At 44.6% G+C, this 19,112-nt stretch overlaps 1 protein-coding gene across 3 annotated transcripts in view; it reads left to right on the top strand.

Annotated features, from left to right (window-relative positions):
* Positions 1 to 2,715: 2,715 nt before the first annotated feature.
* Positions 2,716 to 19,112, top strand: part of tbrg4 (transforming growth factor beta regulator 4) — a 44,004-nt gene continuing 27,607 nt past the window's right edge. Inside the window, exons 1-4 of one of the 3 annotated variants that reach the window (XM_070894799.1) lie at positions 2,716 to 2,795; positions 10,705 to 11,164; positions 14,857 to 15,180; positions 18,013 to 18,184. In XM_070894799.1, the coding sequence (XP_070750900.1) occupies positions 10,748 to 11,164; positions 14,857 to 15,180; positions 18,013 to 18,184 (913 nt within the window). In that variant the 5' untranslated portion in view covers positions 2,716 to 2,795; positions 10,705 to 10,747. Of the gene's footprint in view, positions 2,796 to 2,998; positions 3,255 to 10,704; positions 11,165 to 14,856; positions 15,181 to 18,012; positions 18,185 to 19,112 lie in introns of those variants that run through there. The other 2 variants (XM_070894809.1, XM_070894802.1) reach the window with 2 other exon arrangements.

Below are 19,112 nucleotides of genomic sequence, written 5' to 3' on the forward strand. Positions count from 1 at the left end.
TCACCCTCAATCTGTATTACAAATTCAACCATACTGTGATCACCCATTCCGAGAGGATCTTTTACTAGGAGATCGTTTATTATTCCTGTCTCATTACACAGGACCAGATCCAAGATAGCTTGCTCCCTTGTCGGTTCTGTATCATACTGTTCTAAGAAACAATCCCGTATGCATTCTATGAATTCCTCCTCCAGGCTACCCTGTGCGATTTGAGTTGACCAATCGATCTATAGGTTAAAATCCCCCATGATTACTGCCGTTCCTTTTTCACATGCCTACATTATTTCCTTGATTATTGCCCGCCCCATCATGAAGTTATTATTTGGGGGCCTATGAACTACGCCCACCAGTGACTTTTTCCCCTTACTATCTCTAATCTCCACCCACAATGATTCAACATTTTGTTCATTAGAGCCAATATCGTCTCTCACAACTGCCCTGATATCATCCTTTATTAACAGAGCTACCCCACCTCCTTTCCCTTCTTGTCTATCTTTCCGAATCGTCAGATACCCCTGTATGTTTAATTCCCAGTCTTGGCCACCCTGCAACCACGTTTCTGTAATGGCCACCAAATCATACCCATTTGTAATGATTTGTGCCGTCAACTCATTTACTTTATTTCGAATGCTGCATGCGTTTAGGTAGAGTGTTTTAATACTAGTTTTTAATCCATGATTTTTAGTTTTGACCCCTCCTGCAGCCCCTTTACATTCAGTGGGCCTTTTTATTTTTTGCCACCAGAGGGCTCATCCCCTGGAGTCCCAAGGGATCCCACAATCCCTTGGGAGCACCTATGCTTAAGGAGGCCTCACAGGCTGGAGAGGCACTCTGAGACCTGTAATAAAAGACTCAGGTCATACTTTACTTTGAGCTCACAGTATCTGGTCAGACTCTTTATTCATACATAATAGCTTGAACCTACAACCTTCTGACTCAGAGGTGAGTGTGCTATTACTGAGCAAAGACTGGCACCTTATAGGAGGTGGAATGGTTCAAGGAAGTAATGCCAAAGTGTGGGCTTCGGTGTAGCGGAGAGTTTGGGGGAAGCTGAGAGGCCATAAAATAAGAACATAACAACATAAGAAATAGGAACAGGAGTAGGCCATAAGGCCCCTGAGCCTGCTCTGCCATTCAATACGATCATGACTGATCTGATCATAGACTCAGCTCCACTTTCCTGCCCGCTCCACATAACCCCTTATTCCCTTATCATTTAAGAAACTGTGTATTTCTAACTTAAATTTATTTTAATGTCCCAGTTTTCACAGCTCTCTGAGGCAGTAAATTCCACAGATTCACAATCCTCTGAGAGAAGAAATTTTTCCTCATCTCAGTTCTAAATAGGCGGCCCCTTATTCTAAGATCATGCCCTCTAGTTCTAGTCTCCCCCATCAGTGGAAACATCCTCTCTGCATCCACCTCTCTGCATGCCCCCTCATAATCTTATACGTTTCGATAAGATCACCTCTCATTTTTCTGAATTCCAATGAGTAGAGGCCCAACCTACTCAACCTTTCCTTTGAAGTCAACCTCCTCATCTCCAGAATCAACCTAGTGAACCTTCTCTGAACTGCCTCCACAGCAAGTATATCCTTTCGTAAATATGGAGACCAAAACTGCACGCAGTATTCCAGGTGTGGTCTCATCAATACTCTGTATAACTGTAGTAAGACTTCTCTGTTTTTATACTCCATCCCCTTTCCAATAAAGGCCAAGATTCCATTGGCCTTCCTGATGACTTGCTGTACCTGCATACTAACTTTTTGTGTTTTATGCACAAGTACCCCCAGGTCCCGCTGTACTGCAGCACTTTGCAATCTTTCTCCATTTAAATAATAACCAAGGAGAAAGCATAAAAATGTAGGTATGGGAGAAATTATTATACACCAAGATTTATTTGTATTTGCATTAAACCTTCTGTTTTTTGTTTTTAATCTTTCGTTGCCAATCTTTCCAATTCTTTGTCAAATCACAAACGCCAGAGGTCACCTTGCACACATCAAGGATCACTCTGCGCCAATGCTCTTAGCCAAAAGGCCGAGAGCCACTGCACCGTTCCTGGAAGTACTGCAATACCAGGTTCGTGCCATGGAGGTGGATGGATCAGGCCCCCCATACACCTACGTGGAGGTGGATGGGTCAAGCCACCCCACCCACCTCACTGTTTTTTTTTTGAAATTCGTAGCCAATCGTTCCAATTCTTTGTCAAATCACAAACGCCAGAGGTCACCTTGCACACGCCAAGGATCACTCTGCGCCAATGCTCTTAGCCAAAAGGCCTAGAGCCACTGCACCGTTCCTGGAAGTACTGCAATACCAGGTTCGTGCCATGGAGGTGGATGGGTCAGGTCCCCCACACACCTCCGTGGAGGTGGATGGGTCAAGCCACCCCACCCACCTCCTGTTTCCAAAAAAGCAAGCATATACCTTCCTGATCCAGGGAGAAACCACCCGGAGGTCATGGTGGCTGGACAGGTCAGTTACGCATGACTGTTGCATCAATGGCACTTGACATTGTGCCCAGGGTCAGCACAGTGAGATTGCTGGCTGAGTTCCAGAGGTGCTGCATTCCCTCTTCACGTGATCATGGTCCCTTCCACCCCGGCTTCATCAGTGCTCCCGGGACACGTGATCAGAGCGTGCGGAAATCCTAGATGCGGACGCACCGATTGGTTGGTCTGACGCGGTTGCTCAGGTAACGACCTGCACATGTGATCGTCGTACTTCCGGTCGTGTGAGAATAACGTAGGTCGGCGGCCATGCTGGTTTTGAGGAAGTGGGTGGGTGAGTGAGTAAGTATGTATGTATGTAAGTGGCAGGCGTTGACCATTGTGATTCTAATGTGAGGTGGGGAGGAGAAGTTGGGCGCGGGTCCGCTACCGCCAACAGCAGGGCAGCTGGGGTTAATTACCCGGGCCTGGGCGGGTGACTGGTGCTTCGTGCTACTGTTAACCGGTGTCCGGCACTCGTCTGCGGGTCAGAGGTCAAGCCCTCCCCCCGGGCATGGCAGCCCCGCCGGTGTCACCGCACCAGCCCCATTGGTGTTCCCAGCCTCTCCTACCCCCTGGCATGGACTGAATCCCCAGTTGTTGTCTCCGGTACTACCAGAATTCCCTTTCCCTGTGAAGGTTAAGTGTATGACAGTCACCAGGAAACAGTGCTTTCCACAAAGTGATCAACAGCTGGTCGGCTGCCAGGTTGAGGCCACGATACTGGATTCATTTGAGACAGTTTGATGCTGTAATGAGAGGGTAGGGATGATATTCTGGAAGGAGATCAAATGGAACGTCGGGTCTGTTTTGCCAAAACCTATTTCAGTTAAAAGTAAACACTACCCCAGCTTAACATGTGCTTAAATAGTTTTACAATTTGCAAATATCATTTATACCATTTCCCCATCAAAACTATCTCTATACCCAGAACTGTGTAGGTTGGAACCATTTGGTATCACAATCAAGAGGATGCTGATGAACACAATTTTTCAAACTGAGGAACAGCGATTTGGTCCAAACAAGTTTGTTCATAATTTTTCATCACCCCCTCAATCCTGTTGCTACATTTTTGGAGTGAACATGAGAACATAAGAAATAGGAGCAAGAATAGGCTATTTAGCTCTTTGAGCCTGCTCTGCCATTTAATACGATCATGGCTGATCTGATCATGCACTCTGTTCCCCTTCCCTCCCCAATCCCCGTAACCCTTTATTCCCTTATCGCTCAAATCTGTCTATCTCAGCCTTAAATATATTCAATGACCCAGCCTCCACAGCTCTCTGGGGCAGAGAATTCTATAGATTTACAATCCTCTGAGAGAAGAAATTCCTCCTCATCTCAGTTTTAAATAGGTGACCCCTTATTCTATGACCCCTAGTTTTAGTTTCCCCCATGAGTGGAAATATCCTCTCTGCTTCCACCTTGTTGAGCCCCCTCATTATCTTATATGTTTTGATAAGATCACCCCTCATTCTTCTGAATTCCAATGAGTAGAGGCCCAACCTATCTTTATAAGTCAACCCCCTCCTCTCTGGAATCAACCCAGTGAACCTTCTCTGAACAGCCTCCAATGCAAGTATATCCTTCCTTAAATACGGAGACCAAAACATCGCTGTAATCTTGGAGTGACCTCACCAGTACTCTGTATATTTGTAACAGGACTTCTCTGCTTTTAAACTCTACCCCCCTTGCAAAAAAAAAAAAGCCAACATTCCATTTGCCTTCCTGATTACTTGCAGTACCTGCATACTATTTGTGTTTCATGTGCAAGGACCCTCAGGTCCCTCTGTCCTGCAGCACTTAGCAATTTTTCTCCATTTAAATTATAATTTGCTTTTCTATTTTTTTCTGCCACAGTGGATGACCTCACATTTTCCCACATTATACTCCATTTGCCAAATTTTTGCCCACTCACCGAGCCTGTCTATATCCCTTTGCAGATTTTTGTGTGTCCTCCTCACAATTTGCTTTCCCATCCATCTTTGAATCATCAGCAAACCTGGCTCCATTGCATTCGGTCCCTTCATCCAAGTCATTAATATAGATTGTAAATAGTTAAGGCCTGAGAGCTGATCCCTGAACTTTTATCTTGTACAGTAACCTTTTATGTGGCACCTTATCGAATGCCTTCTGGAACTCCAAATACACCACATCCACTGGTCCTGCACTTAATCCACCCTGCTCGTTGCATCCTCAAAGAACTCCAGCAAATTTGTTAAACATGATTTCTCTTTCATTATACCATGTTAACTCTGCTTGATTGAATTATGATTTTCCAAATGTCCTGGTACTGCTTCCTTAATAACTGACTCCAGCATTTTCCGATACAAAATATTTGTTCAAAGTCTCTGCCATTTCCCTGTTCTCCTTTTATTAATTCCTGATTGAGGTGTATAAAATTATGAGGAGCTGGATAGAGTAGATAGGAAGGACCTGTTTCCCTTGGCAGAGGGGTCAACAACCAGAGGGTGTCGTTTTAAAGTAATTGGGGGGGGTGGGGGGGCAGGGAGGCTTAGAGGAGATATGAGGGGAAATTTCTTCACCCAGAGGGTGGTGGGGGTCTGAAACTCACTGCCTGAAAGGGGGGTAGAGGCAGAAATCCTCACCACATTTAAAAGATACTTGAATGTGCACTTAAAGTACCATAACCTACAGGGTATGGAACAAGAGCTGGATAGCTCTTAGTCGGCCGGCTCGGACATGATTGGCCGAAATGGCCTCCTTCCGAGCTGTAAATTTCCATGATTCTATGAACCCCAGGTCTCTTTGGTCCTGTACCCACTTTAAAATGATACCATTTAATTCATATTGCCTCTCATACTTCCTACCAAAATGTATCATTTTGCACTTGGAACATAAGGAACAGGAGCAGAAGTTGGTCATATGGCTGCTTGAGCCTGCTCTGCCATTCAGAAAGATCATGGCTGAACTTCTACATCAGCTGTACTTTCCAACCCTATCCCTCAATCCCTTGATTCCCTTAGTGCCCGAAAAGTTATTGATCTCAGCCTTGATTATACTAATCGACTGAGCATCCACAGCCCTCTGGGGTAGAGAATTCAAGAGATTCACTACCCTCTGAGTGAAGAAATTTCTCCTCATCTCAGTCCTAAATGGCCAACCCCACATCCTGAGACTATGACTCCTAGTTCTCGACTTTCCAGCCAGGAGAAACAGTCTTTCAGCATGTAACCTGTCAAGCCGCCTTAGAATTTTATACGTTTCAATTGGATCACCTCTCATTCTTCTTAATTCTAGAGCATATCGGCCCATTCGACTCCATCTCTCCATACTAATACTCTCTCATCCCAAGATTCAATCTAGTGAACCTTTGTTGCACCCCCTCTCAGACAAGTATATCCTGCCATAAGTAAGGGGACCAACATTGTTCACAGTAATCCAGGTGTGGTCTCACCAAAGCCTTATATAATCCTTTTATACTGAAAACCCCTTACAATAAAGGCTAACATACCATTTGCCTTCCTAATTTTGTGCAGTACCTGCATGTTAACTTTCTGTGATTCGTGTTGAAGGACACACAAATCCCTCTGAATCCCAACATTTACTAATCTCTCTCGTTTTAAGAAATATTTGGCTTTTCCATTCTTCCTATTAAAGTGGATAATTTCACACTTCCCACATTATACTCCCATCTGCCACCTCCTTGCCCAAGCACTTCACCAGTCTATATCCCATTGCAGCCTTTTCATGTCCTCCTCACAGCTTACTTTCACAATTAGCTTTGTATCATCGTCAAACTTGGATATATTACATTTGATCCCCTTATCTAAGTCATTGATGCAGATTTCAAATAACTGAGGCCCAAGCACTGGTCCTGGCAACACTCCAGAAGTTACACCCTGCCATCCTGAAAATGACCTGTTTATTCCGATTCTCTGTTTTCTGTCCGTTAACCATTGCTCAATCCATGCTAATATATTACCCCAATCCTTAATCTTATGTAACAACTTCTTATGTGGCACCTTATCAAATGCCTTTTGAAAATCCAAGTATACTACATCCAGTGGATATGGTAGCATTGTGGGTCTGTTACTGGACTAGTAATCCAGAGGCTTGGACTAAAGATCCAGAGATGCGAGTTCAAATCCCACCATGCAACTGTGGAATTTAAATCAGTTAATTAAATAACTGGAATAAAAAGCTGGTGTTGGTTAGCTAATGGTTCCCTGTTATCTACCCTGCTAGTTGCACCCTCAAAAAAACTCTTAATAGATTTCTCAAACATGATTTATCATAATGTCCTTTCGGGAAGGATATCTGCTGTCCTCGATGTGACTCTTAATTGCCCTCTGAAATGGCCTAGTAAGCCACTCCATTGTATCAAATCGCTACAAAGAAGTATGCAGCACTGTGGGAGTGCCTTCACCCCTGGACTGCAGCGGTTCAAGGTGGCTCACCACCATCTTCTCAAGGGTAATTAGGATGGGCAATAAATGCTGGCCTTGCACATCCCGTAATTAAAAAAACATCCTCTGGTTACATATGCTGCCTTCCAATCCACGGGAACCGTTCTAGAATCTCTGGATTCTGGAAGATCAAACTCAATGCATCCACTATCTCTGCAGCCACCTCTTTTAAAACCCTCGAATGTCAGCTATCAGGTTCTGGAGATTTGTTGGCTTTTAGTCGACACTTGTCTGCACTTTTGCTTTAAATTACATCTGCCATGTGACTACTCATTTCATCAGTCTTCCTGCTGCAACGTATTTCTGTGAAACTGTTTTAAGATTGCTTTCCCAAAAATGTTGAGTTCTTATATTATCAGAAATAAATTCTCGTCGTTACTAGGAAATGCACAGCATCTGAAAGACCAATCTGGTCATCAGTCATGTTAATCAAGCTAGCTGCTTTAGCTGTGACATTTGGGGGTCCCGTTCAACCGGCTGGCCGGTTTTTGAATAGAATGGGCCGTGCAGCCCCCCCCCCTCCCCAAAAAAAAAATTAGAGGGAACATTGGCTGTGAACCTTAGCCAACACACCTCCTTTCTTACCTCTTGTTGCTTTTCCATTCAGGGCTTCCTGCACAGAGTGGCACCTTTTCAAAATGCAGTCGTCGTTCAGCTGGGTCCCATTCCTGGAACAAATAGGGGCTATACCAACAGTGCCGGGGGAAAGGGGGAAACCAACAGCACCTATGAATAGGGGTGAGGATACCTACAGCACCGGGGAAGGGGGATGCAGATACCAACAACGCTGGGGGGGGGTGAGGATATCAACAACACCGGGGATGGGGGATACCAGCATACCAGGGGAAGTGTGGGGGGGGAATGGAAAGGAGCTACAAATAATCCTGGACCTGCCATCACAGTGTCCCAACTGATTCCAGGATTATTGCTTCTATGCTGAAATTCATTCAATGTGTTAATCTTCATGTGATGGATAACTTCCTGATAGTGTAGTGGTTGTGTTACTGAACCAGTAGTCCAGAGGCCTGAACTAATGATCCACAGAACATGAGTTCAAAACCCAACATGATAGTTTGAGGACTTGAATCTGTTTAAAACAATATATATAGATGGAGATAAAAAGCTGGTATCAGTAAAATGACCATGAAGCTGAAGAATTGCTGTAAAAACCCAACTGGTTCACTATTGTCTTTTCAGGAAGGAAACCTGCTTGGTCTGGCCGATATGTGATTCCAGTCCCACACCAACATGGGTGACTCTTAACTGCTCTCTGAAGTAGCCTAGCAAGCCACTCAGTTGAAATGAGGGATGGGCAATAAATGCTGCCCTTGCCAATGATGCCCATCTCCTGAGAATGAAAAAAATAACATCAGCCCTTTGAACCTGTACCCTCTTATGCTACAGTCCCAGTGGAAGTGTCCCTTCAGATTGATATATTCAGTTCTGATTATTTTATTCAACTACACAGCACATGTGCAATGGTTATCTCTGTAATGTATTTGCTTCATAGGTTCTTTGCTTAAGAATTCATAGCAACACATTGCTATTAAGAACTAGTTGGTTTATTAACAAAGGTTTAACAATCAAACTACACATTACCAGTTCATCCACTAGGCTCACAACTGCATCATCATGGATGATCTAGACTCAACTGACTGGGCTTGTATTGAGTCTTGTGAATGCAACAACTCTAAACTAAATCAAGTGCCCCCTTTTGTAAGGACACAAATGTCCACAAATGAACTAACAAACACTAAAGGGTACCTTACAAACGGTATTAAATTAAAATTTTGTTCCCTGTTAAAATGATGCACTCCAGTCCCTCTGGTGCCCACCTCTTGCAACAGCTGTACAACTATTTTGTGAACAAAATAAAACATTAAATCAAGTGTCCCCTGGCTAAAAAGGGGGTGGGGGGGAGCACTAAAACCGGCACAATAAACAAATTAAATTTTAGACATTTAAAATCAAATTAAAATTTGGTTGCCGGGGGTGATGATGCACTCCAGTCCCTCCGGCGCCCACCTCTTGCAGCAGCTGTACAACTCTTTTTGGGGACACAAAATAAACATTAAATCAAGTGCCCCCCGATCTGGGGGACACTCAACACTTTTCACATGCCCTTTTTTTTTGGTGATTTTTGTGGGGGGTTTTTTTGGGTAGTAAAACAAGAGATATATATACAAGTGCCCCCTATAAAAGGGGAGGGGGACACTAAAACCCAGCAATTAAAACAAATTAAACTTTAAAACGTATAAAATCAAATTAAAATTTGGTTGCCAGGGGTGACGATGCACTCCAGTCCCTCCGGCACCCACCTCTTGCAACAGCTGTACAACTCTTTTGGAGTAAACAATATTAAACATTAAATCGTGCCCCCCGATCTGGGGGACACTCTAAACATTTCCCAAGGCCGTACAAACCTGTGAGTATACTCACAGGTGCATGCATTACAATCTCAATCATGTCATTCCATTGCTGTACCTGGGCCATCCTATTACTTCACTGTTGCTCACTCCTCAACATTCAGAAGCTTTAATTCATACACCAGTTTGGCTCAGTGGCAGGAACCTGGGTCACATGGTTGCCGTTTCAAGCCTCACTTCAGGATTTGCGCACATAGTCTAGACTGATGCTCCAGTGCAATAGTGAGGGAGTGCTACATTGTTGGAGGTGCTGTCTTTTGGATGAGATGTTAAACTAAGGCCCAATCAACCCTCTCAGGTGGACATTAAAGATCCCATTGTGTTATTCGAAGAAGAACACAGGAGCTCTCCTGGTGTCTTGGCCAACATTGAACCCTTGGCAAAAACAATAAAAAACAAATTAACTGGTCATTAATTTCTACTGTGTGTAGGATCTTGAAGGAGGAAATGGCTGCACACTACTAATGTCCGATTGTATGTTTGTATGAAGCCTTGCTCAGACCCCCTCTGGAGTATTGCATTAGTTTTGGGCACGCACGTCGGGAAAGATATTTGGAGGCAGTACAGCACAAATTCACCAAAATAATAACAGGGCTAAAGGGTTAAATTATGAGGACAGGTTCCATAACACTTGGCTTGTCCTCCCTTGAGTTTAGATGGTAGAGGTGTAATCTAATCGTGGTGTTTAAAATGATAAAATAATTCGATAGGGTGGATACAGGTAAGCTATTTCCTCCAGTGGGGGAATTGAAAACAAGGGGACGTAATCTTAAAATTAGAGCGAGGCCATTTAGGAGGAAAATCAGGAAGCAATTTTTCATGCAAAGGGTAGTGGAAATCTGGAACTCTTTGCCACACCGACCCCTCCCACCTCCCCTCTTAAAAAGGCTGTGGATGCTGGGTCAATTGACATTTTCAAGACTGAGATCAATAGATTTCCATTGTTAAGGGTATCAAGGGATATGGAGCAAACAAGTATAACTGGAGTTGAGGTACAGATCAGTCAGTATCTAATCTGGCAGTATTGGCTTGAAGGCCTGCCTCCTGTTAAGTACTATGAGACATTTTAACACAATAAGCCATCACTGTAAACGCATGTATTCATTTTAATTGTCATGTATTCAACCAGCATTGTAACCCATGTATAATCTGACCTAAGTTGTTCACTGTGAGAACAATGACCCTAGGTGGTGAACTTTTCGGAGACACTCCTAACGAAGCTCCACCCACTTTCATCACTTGAGTGCTAAGGAATAAAGGACAGGTCACAGATTGACACCTCAAGCATGGGCCTCGTGTGCATTTATACTGTATAGTAAGGACGTATCAATATCACAATATCTGTTTTTGCTTTAGGTGTCGTAAGATGTGACTTTAAAGGTGTTTCCATCCAACAAAGATGGCGGCTCGGTTGTTACGCAGATGCACGCGGCATCTAGGTACTTCATTCCTCACCGTGCCAGCTCCTGCCACCGTGCTAACTCCCTGCAGACGGAGCACAACAGAACTATACCAGTCACCGGTACTGCTGGCTGGGGTCCACACGTCTGCTCGCTGTCACCCACCCGACTTGTCTCCCGCCGCCGAGCAGACCTTCACCCACGTGCCAGAGCGTACGAAGGTGGATGAGCTGATTGAGTCGGCCTCGAGCACAGAGGAGCTCCTGCAGATTCCCTCGGGCCGAAACGTCACTGGGAACCAAGCGGCCGCACTGCTCGTCCGCGTGTGCCGCCAGGTGGTGGAACAGAAGCTGGAGACGCAGGATGTCACAGGAGACAGGCGCTTCCAGCATCTGTTGAACACAGTCGACAGCCAGGTTAGTGGCTTTCTTTTCGTGTGAAATTTGTGCTCATCAAGTGTTCAGAGCCATTAACAACGGTAGAATATTATGTAATTTGTTCGGTCCATTGGTTTAGGAACGATGATTGATACAGTATAGTGTTTATGTTACTGGACCAGTAAGCCAGAGAATGTGCGTTCAAATCATGGCAGTTTGAGAATTTGAATTCAGTTTTTCAAAATCTGGAAATAAAAAGCTGGTACAGGGTAGTAAAAGTGACCATGAAGCTGTCAGATTGTCATAAAAATCCAACTGGTTCGCTAATGTCCTTTAGGGATGGAAACTGGCTGGCCTTACCAGGTCTGGTCTATATGTGACTCCAGTCCCACACCTGAGCCCCAGGCCATCGCTGCAGGAGTTCCTCAGCGCACTGCCCTAGGCCCAACCATCTTCAGTTGCTTCATCATTGACCTTTTTTGAGGATGTAACGAGTAGGGTGGATAAGGGGGAACCAGTGGATGTGGTGTATTTGAATTTCCAGAAGGCATTCCATAAGGTGCTACAAGGTTACTCCACAAGATAAAAGTTCACGGGGTTGGGGGGTAATATATTCGTATGGATAGAGGATTGGCTAACTAACAGAAAACAGAGATTCGGGATAAATGGGTAATTTTCCGGTTAGCAAACAATAACGAGTGGGGTGCCACAGGGATCGGTGCTGGGGCTTCAACTATTTACAATCTATATTAATGATTTGGATGAAGGGATCGAGTGTAATGTAGCCAAGTTTGCTGATGTTACAAAAATGGGTGGGTGAGCAAATTGTGAGGAGAACACAACAAATCTGCAAAGGGATATTGACAGGCTAAGTCAGTTGGCAAAAATTTGGCAGATGGAGTATAATGTGAAAAAATGTGAGGTTATCCACTTTGGCAGAAAAAAATAGAAAAGCAAATGATAATTTAAATGGAGAAAAATTTCTAAGTGCTGCAGTACAGAGGGGCGTGGGGGTCCTTGTGCATGAAACACAAAAAGTTAGTATGCAAGTACAGCAAGTAATCAGGAAGGCAAATGGACTGTTGGCCTTTATTGCAAGGGGGATGGAGTATTAAAGCAGAGAAGTCCTGCTACAACTGTACAGGGTATTGGTGAGGCCACATCTAGAGTACTGCGTACAGTTTTGGTCTCCGTATTTAAGGAATGATATTCTTGCCTTGGCGGCTGTTCAGAGAAGGTTCACTAGGTTGATTCTGGAGATGAAGGGGTTGACTTAAGAAGATAGGATGAGTAGGTTGGGCCTATACACATTGGAGTTTAGAAGAATGAGAGGTGATCTTATCGAAACATGTAAGATAATGAGGGGGCTCGACAAGGTGGATTCAGAGAGGATATTTCCACTCATCGGGGAAACTAAAACTAGGGGTCATAGTCTCAGAATAAGAGGTCGTCCATTTAAAACTGAGATGAGAAGGAATTTCTTCTCTCAGAGGGTTGCAAATCTGTGGAATTCTCTGCTGCAGAGAGTTCTGGAGGTTGGGTCATTGAATATATTTAAAGCGGAAATAGACAGATTTTTGAGCGATAAGGGAATAAAGGGTTATGGGGAGCGGGCAGGGAAGTGGACCTGAGTCCATGATCAGATCAGCCGTGATCTTATTAAGTGCCGAATCAGGCTCGAGTGGCTTATGTTCTCATGACCCTCCCTCCATCATAAGGTCAGAAGTGGGGATGTTCACTGATGGTTGCACAGTGTTCAGTTCCATTCGGAACTCCCCAGATAATGAAGCATTTCATGCCCACATGCAGCAAGATCTGACGACATTCAGGCTTGGGCTGATAAATGGCAAGTAACATTCGTGCCACACAAATGCCAGGCAATTACTATCTCCAACAAGAGAGCGAATCCCCCACCATCAACATCCTTGGGGTCACCATTGACCAGAAACTTGACCAGCCATATAAATACTGTGGCTACAAGAGCAGGTCAGAGTCTGGTATTCTGTGGTGAGTAGCTTACCTCCTGACTTCCCAAAGCATTTCCACCATCTACAAGGCATAAGTCAGGAGTGTGATGGAATACTCTCCACTTGCCTGGATGAGTGCAGCACCAACAATACTCAGGAAGCTTGACATCATCCAGGACAAAGCAGCCTGCTTGATCGGCACCCCATCCACCACCTTAAACATTCACTCCCTCCATCACTGGCACAATGTGGCTGCACTGTGTACCATCTACAAGATGCACTGCAACAAATTACCAAGGCTTCTTCAGCAGCACCTCCCAAACCCGTGACTTCTACCACCGAGAAGGACAAGGGCAGCAGGTGTCTGGAGCACCATCACCTGCAAGTTCCCCTTCAAGTCACACACCATCCTGACTTGGAACTATGTCGCTGTTCTTTCATTGTCACTGGGTCAAAATCCTGGAACTCACTCCCTAACAGCACTATGGGAGTACCTTCACTACACGGATTGCAGTGGTTCAAGAAGGCAGCTCACCACCATCTTCTCAAGGGCAATTAGCGATGGGCAATAAATGCTGACCTTGCCATCAATGCCCACATCCCAGGAACAAATACAAAAACTCTCATACACTCCCTTCTCTTGCATTCTCTCCCTTTCGGACTGCCCAGAAGAAAGGGTTAATTAGGAACATGGTCATAAACTATCAGAGATACTTTCTGCTGGACTGGGCTGTGAAATACTTATGTAGGGCAATGACCCAGCCTTGCCTTATCTCTGTGCGGTTAGGACCCTGGAAATTTCCCTGACTCCTCTGAATCTGAGCGACGCTTCCAAATTACCCTGACTCCCAAAGCATGCGGCTGCCAGCTTACTCTTCACTGTACCAATAACCTCTGTGTGTTATTGTATTCTCTTGAAAGTACCATGTAACAAACTGAACAGCAAAGTGTATGTAAGGACTCTGGGGGTTTAAAAAAAAAGCAGCTGGATGCTATGGGTGGTGAGGCTGTAAGTGCTTCCCTCTGGGCTGAAATCGGGTAGTGCAATACAGGTTGAACCTCTCTTATCCGGCACCCTCGGGATCTGGCCTGTGCCGGACAAGAGAATTTGCCGGACGACAGGAGGTCATGCCTCAACTTACCCGGTCCTGATGACAGCGCTTGTGTCCCAGACCTCCTCCACCACGCTCCAGCTCCAAAACTCCCACCACGCTCCTCCGCACTGCTTTATTGAACATTGCCTCACAAGATGGCGACCCGACCCCGAAGCTGGATTTGCGCATGCACTGCGCAGAAAGGTACTGCGCAGCATTGTGCAGAAGCCTAGTGCACAGCATTTCTGGCCCAGTGACCGTTTGTGTGTGTGTGTGTGTGTGTGTGGGGGGGGGGCGGGGGAGGGGAGGGGGGAGCGTTTGGGGACGCCGAAAAGAGAAGGAAAGATTTAAAGAACAGAAAGCGGCTGCTGTATTAAACGTCGACGGAAGGGTATTGCTGACAACGCTGCTGTCAACGACCCGGCTGCATTCTGCGCATGCGCCCCCCGCCCCCTGGGCCGGGAGTGATGGTAGACAATTGAGGTTGCTGATAAATGAATGCAGGTTTTGAGGGGTTCAACCTGTATAACATCAAGCATTTCACAGTTACACTGTCACCAAATGGGGAAATTAAGTACTACAGTATATTCCCAAGGAGGATCTCCTGCTGATCCTGGCCCTTGCATTCAACAGGTTGTATGATCTGTGGTTTAAATGCTTTTCCTTTCAGATTTCTGCAGTGTGGAATGGGAACCTGATCAGCCTGCTGCGGAGCCTCTTTGTGATCAGACTGGATGCCAACAACCACGTCCTACGGTCCGTTGAAAACGAGGTTCACTGGCGGTTGAGGCGTCTGACCTTTAAAAACCTCACCTCTCTGGCCGACTACTACGGCAGCTATGCACGGACAGACGGGCAGAAAGTGTTGCTCAGTGACATAATTAAAAATGTGGAGTTGCGGTGGACGGAGGTCGCAGATGCAAAGACTGTGGCCAAGTTGATGACTAAGCTCGGACCCCTGTCCGATGCACTGATGGACAGATTGGAGGATAAGGTATACACAACCCACGTAGTGCGTTTTATCATCAACACAAGAATGTTGCACCCCAGTAATAGTGTGTTATGTTATACTCAGTAACACACAAGTTATGTATAATTGTGCTATTGTATGATATATGTGTTATATACTGGAGCGTTGCACCCAGGAACACACAGTGTGTTGTATACTGTGTTACATGCATTTAACCTAAGAACATAAACATAAGAAATAGGAGCAGGAGTAGGCCATACGGCCCCTCGAGCCTGCTCCGCCATTTAATACGATCATGGCTGATCCGATCATGGACTCAGGTCCACTTTCCTGCCCGCTCTCCATAACCCCTTATTCCCTTATCGTTTAAGAAACTGTCTATTTCTGACTTAAATATATTCAGTGTCCCAGCTCTCCGAGGCAGCGAATTCCACAGATTTACAACCCTCAGAGAAGAAATTTCTCCTCATCTCCCTTATTCTAAGATTATGCCTTCTGGTTCTAGTCTCCCCTATTAGTGGAAACATCCTCTCTGCATCCACCTTGTCAAGCCCCCTCATAATCTTATACGTTTCAATAAGATCACCTCTCATTCTTCTGAATTCCAGTGAGTAGAGGCCCAACCTACTCAACCTTTCCTCAAGTCAACTCCCTCATCTCTGGAATCAACCTAGTGAACCTTCTCTCAACTGCCTCCAAAGCAAGTAAATCCTTCTTAAATATGGAAACCAAAACTGCACGCTGTATTCCAGGTGTGGCCTCACAACTGTAGCAAGACTTCTCTGCTTTTATACTCCATCCCCTTTGCAATAAAGGCCAAGATTCCATTGGCCTTCCTGATCACTTGCTGTACCTGCATACTTGCCTTTTGTGTTTTATGCACAAGTACCCCCAGGTCCCGCTGCACTGCAGCACTTTGCAATCTTTCTCCATTGAAATAATAACTTGCTCTTTGATTTTTTTTCTGCCAAAGTGTATGACCTCACACTTTCCAACATTATGCTCCATCTGCCAGTTTTTGCTCACTCACTTAGCCTGTCTATGTCCTTTTGCAGATTTTGTGTGTCCTCCTCACATATTGCTTTTCCTCTCATCTTTATATCGTCGGCAAATTTGGCTACGTTACACTCAGTCCCTTCCTCCAAGTTGTTAATGGAGATTGTAAATAGTTGGGGTTCCAGCACTGATCATTGCGGCACCCCACTGGTTACTGATTGCCAACCCGAGAATGAACCATTTATCCTTACTCTCTGTTTTCTGTTCGTTAGCCAATCCTCTATCCATGCTAATATATTACCCCCAACCCCGTGAACTTTTATCTTGTGCAGTAACCTTTTATGTGGCACCTTGTCAAATGCCTTCTGGAAGTTCAAATACACCACATCCACTGGTTCCCCTTTATCCACCCTGTTCGTTACATCCTCAAAGAATTCTAGCAAATTTGTCAAACATGACTTCCCTTTCATAAATCCTTGCTGACTCTGCCTGACCGAATTTTACTTTTCCAAATTTCTTGCTCACTGCTTCTTTAATAATGGACTCCAACATCTTCCCAACCACAGATGTTAGGCTAACTGGTCTATAGTTTCCTGCTTTTTGTCTGCCTCCTTTTTTAAATAGGGGTGTTACATTTGCAGTTTTCCAATCTGCTGGGACCTCCCCAAAATCCAGAGAATTTTGGTAAATTACAACCAATGCATCCACTATCCCTGCCACTACTTCTCTTAAGACCCTAGGATGCAAGCCATCAGATCCAGGGAAGCTAGATAAGTACACGAGGGAGAAAGGAATAGAATAATATGTTGATATGGTGCGATGAAGTAAATAGAGTGGGAGGAGGTTTGTGTGGAGCATTAACACCAGCATAGAGTATTTGGGCCACTGAATTACACTGAAAATTCTTTGTTACACACATTGTGTTATATACTGGAGCGTTACATTCTATAACATGAGGTATGTTATATACTGGAGGGATGCACCCAGTTACACATGTTATATACTGTCTACGTTCACAAATGAAGAGTGTGCACTTAGGCAGCGTACTGCATCACAGATGGCACCTATCTACTAACTCACCAAGAGCATTGAGGATGGGAGAAAATTTATGTAAGGGAGGGAAACGCATACCAAAAAATGGAATTGGAAGAATCTGCAGGAGAGGCACTTGCAAAGGACTCTGAGCCCATGCAAATCCATCAAGCTGGTCCCAAAGTTTGAAAAATATCATGCACTACTCTACCTCTTATATGCAATTGTTCTGCCAAATATCTATCCAGTTTGCTTTTGAATTAGCAGACTGCTCCTACATTCACTGCCATCAGTGTGAAATACTTAAACCTGGCCTACCTGTTCACAGCTCAGCTGTCAGGCTTGGCTCAGTGGTAACAAGTCCCACTCCAGAGACTTGAACAGATAATCTAGGCTGACACCTCAATGCAATACTGAGGGAGTGCTGCACTGCTGGAGATGCCATCTTTTGCATGAGGCTTTATACAGTATTAGGCCCTATCTGCACTCTCAGATGGATGTAAAAGATCCCCAGGCACTATAGGAAGAACAACAGGGGAGTTCTCCTGGTGAATTGGCCAACATTTATCCGTCAGCCAACATTACTAAAACAGATGATCTAGTCATTATCTCGCTGCTGATTCTGGAACCTTGCTGTGCGTAAATTGATTGCCATGTTTCCTACATTACAACAGTGACTGCACTTCAGAAAGTACTTAATTTACTGTAAACCCCTTTGTGATGTCCTGAGATCGTGAAAGGTGCTATATGAATACAAGTTCTTTTCTCTCTTCTGAGTCTGTGTAAAGTGTGCATTTTGACTGTACATTTGTCAACTTTATGTTTCAGGGTTTGGAACTGGCTGAGTATTTCACTCCCGATGACACAAGAAAGGTGGCGCTAGCCTTGGCTATACAGAATCGGCGCTCCATTCCCTTGCTCCGTGCCCTCTCATACCATTTCATGCAGAAGCATTTTGACCTGAAGACTGGAGTACTGATTGACATGGCATTCGCTTACGGTTAGTGAAAGTCCGAAGTCTCTGACTGATGAGAAGCATTGCGATAGTGCAGTGCCACAAACTAGGACCAAAACAAGCAAAACGTTTCTTGTGACGGCGCCTACAAACAGTGTTTAACAGATAGAAAGCATTACAAGTGCTGGAATTCTGAAATAAAACCAAAATGCTGGAGAGACACAGCAGGTCCATCAGCATCTCGGTGAAAACCTTTCGTAAGTAGTTCTGTCGTCCGATGAAAAGAGTACAATCAGAAAGTTACAGCGTCTTTTTTTGCTGAGGGACCTGCAGGCATATTTCCAGCACTTTCTGTTTTAAACACCGTATCGCTGACATCCGAGAGTGAGTTACAGGCTGAAAACTACTCGAGAGGTTCGGGTATTTATATATAGAACAATAGAAGAAAGGAAGAAAGAACTTGCATTTATATAGCGCCTTTCAGAACTCCGGTCATCCCAAAGCGCTTCACATTCAATAAAGTGTAGTTAGTCATTGTTGTAATGTAGGTAAATGCAGCAGATAATTTTTCACACATCAAGGTAACAGAAATAACAGTGAGATAATGACCAGATATTGGCCTAGAAATCACGGCCTCCCCGGGTCTGTACTGTGTGTGTACGGACCCGGGAAGGCATTGCAAAAGCCGGTTTTCAGCGCATAATGCGCATGTGCTGAAAACCAGCTTTTCCGATCTGTCAACAGATCGTCCGTATCTCCACAATCAGGACATTTGCATGGGCAAGATTACAATATTTACCCATATCTTGCCCAGCGGCTGTCTTGAAAACACTTGCACCTGATAAAAGCAGGCGCATAGCCTATTTTTATAGGTGTAAGAGTTTTAAAACATATAAAAACATAGTAAAATAACATTTTTAAAACACATTTTAATGTTTAAAAACCCTGCCCACAAAGGTAAGTTTATTTTTAA

This window comes from Pristiophorus japonicus, chromosome 1 (assembly GCF_044704955.1).
Source record: "Pristiophorus japonicus isolate sPriJap1 chromosome 1, sPriJap1.hap1, whole genome shotgun sequence".
NCBI classification, from domain to species: domain Eukaryota; kingdom Metazoa; phylum Chordata; class Chondrichthyes; family Pristiophoridae; genus Pristiophorus; species Pristiophorus japonicus.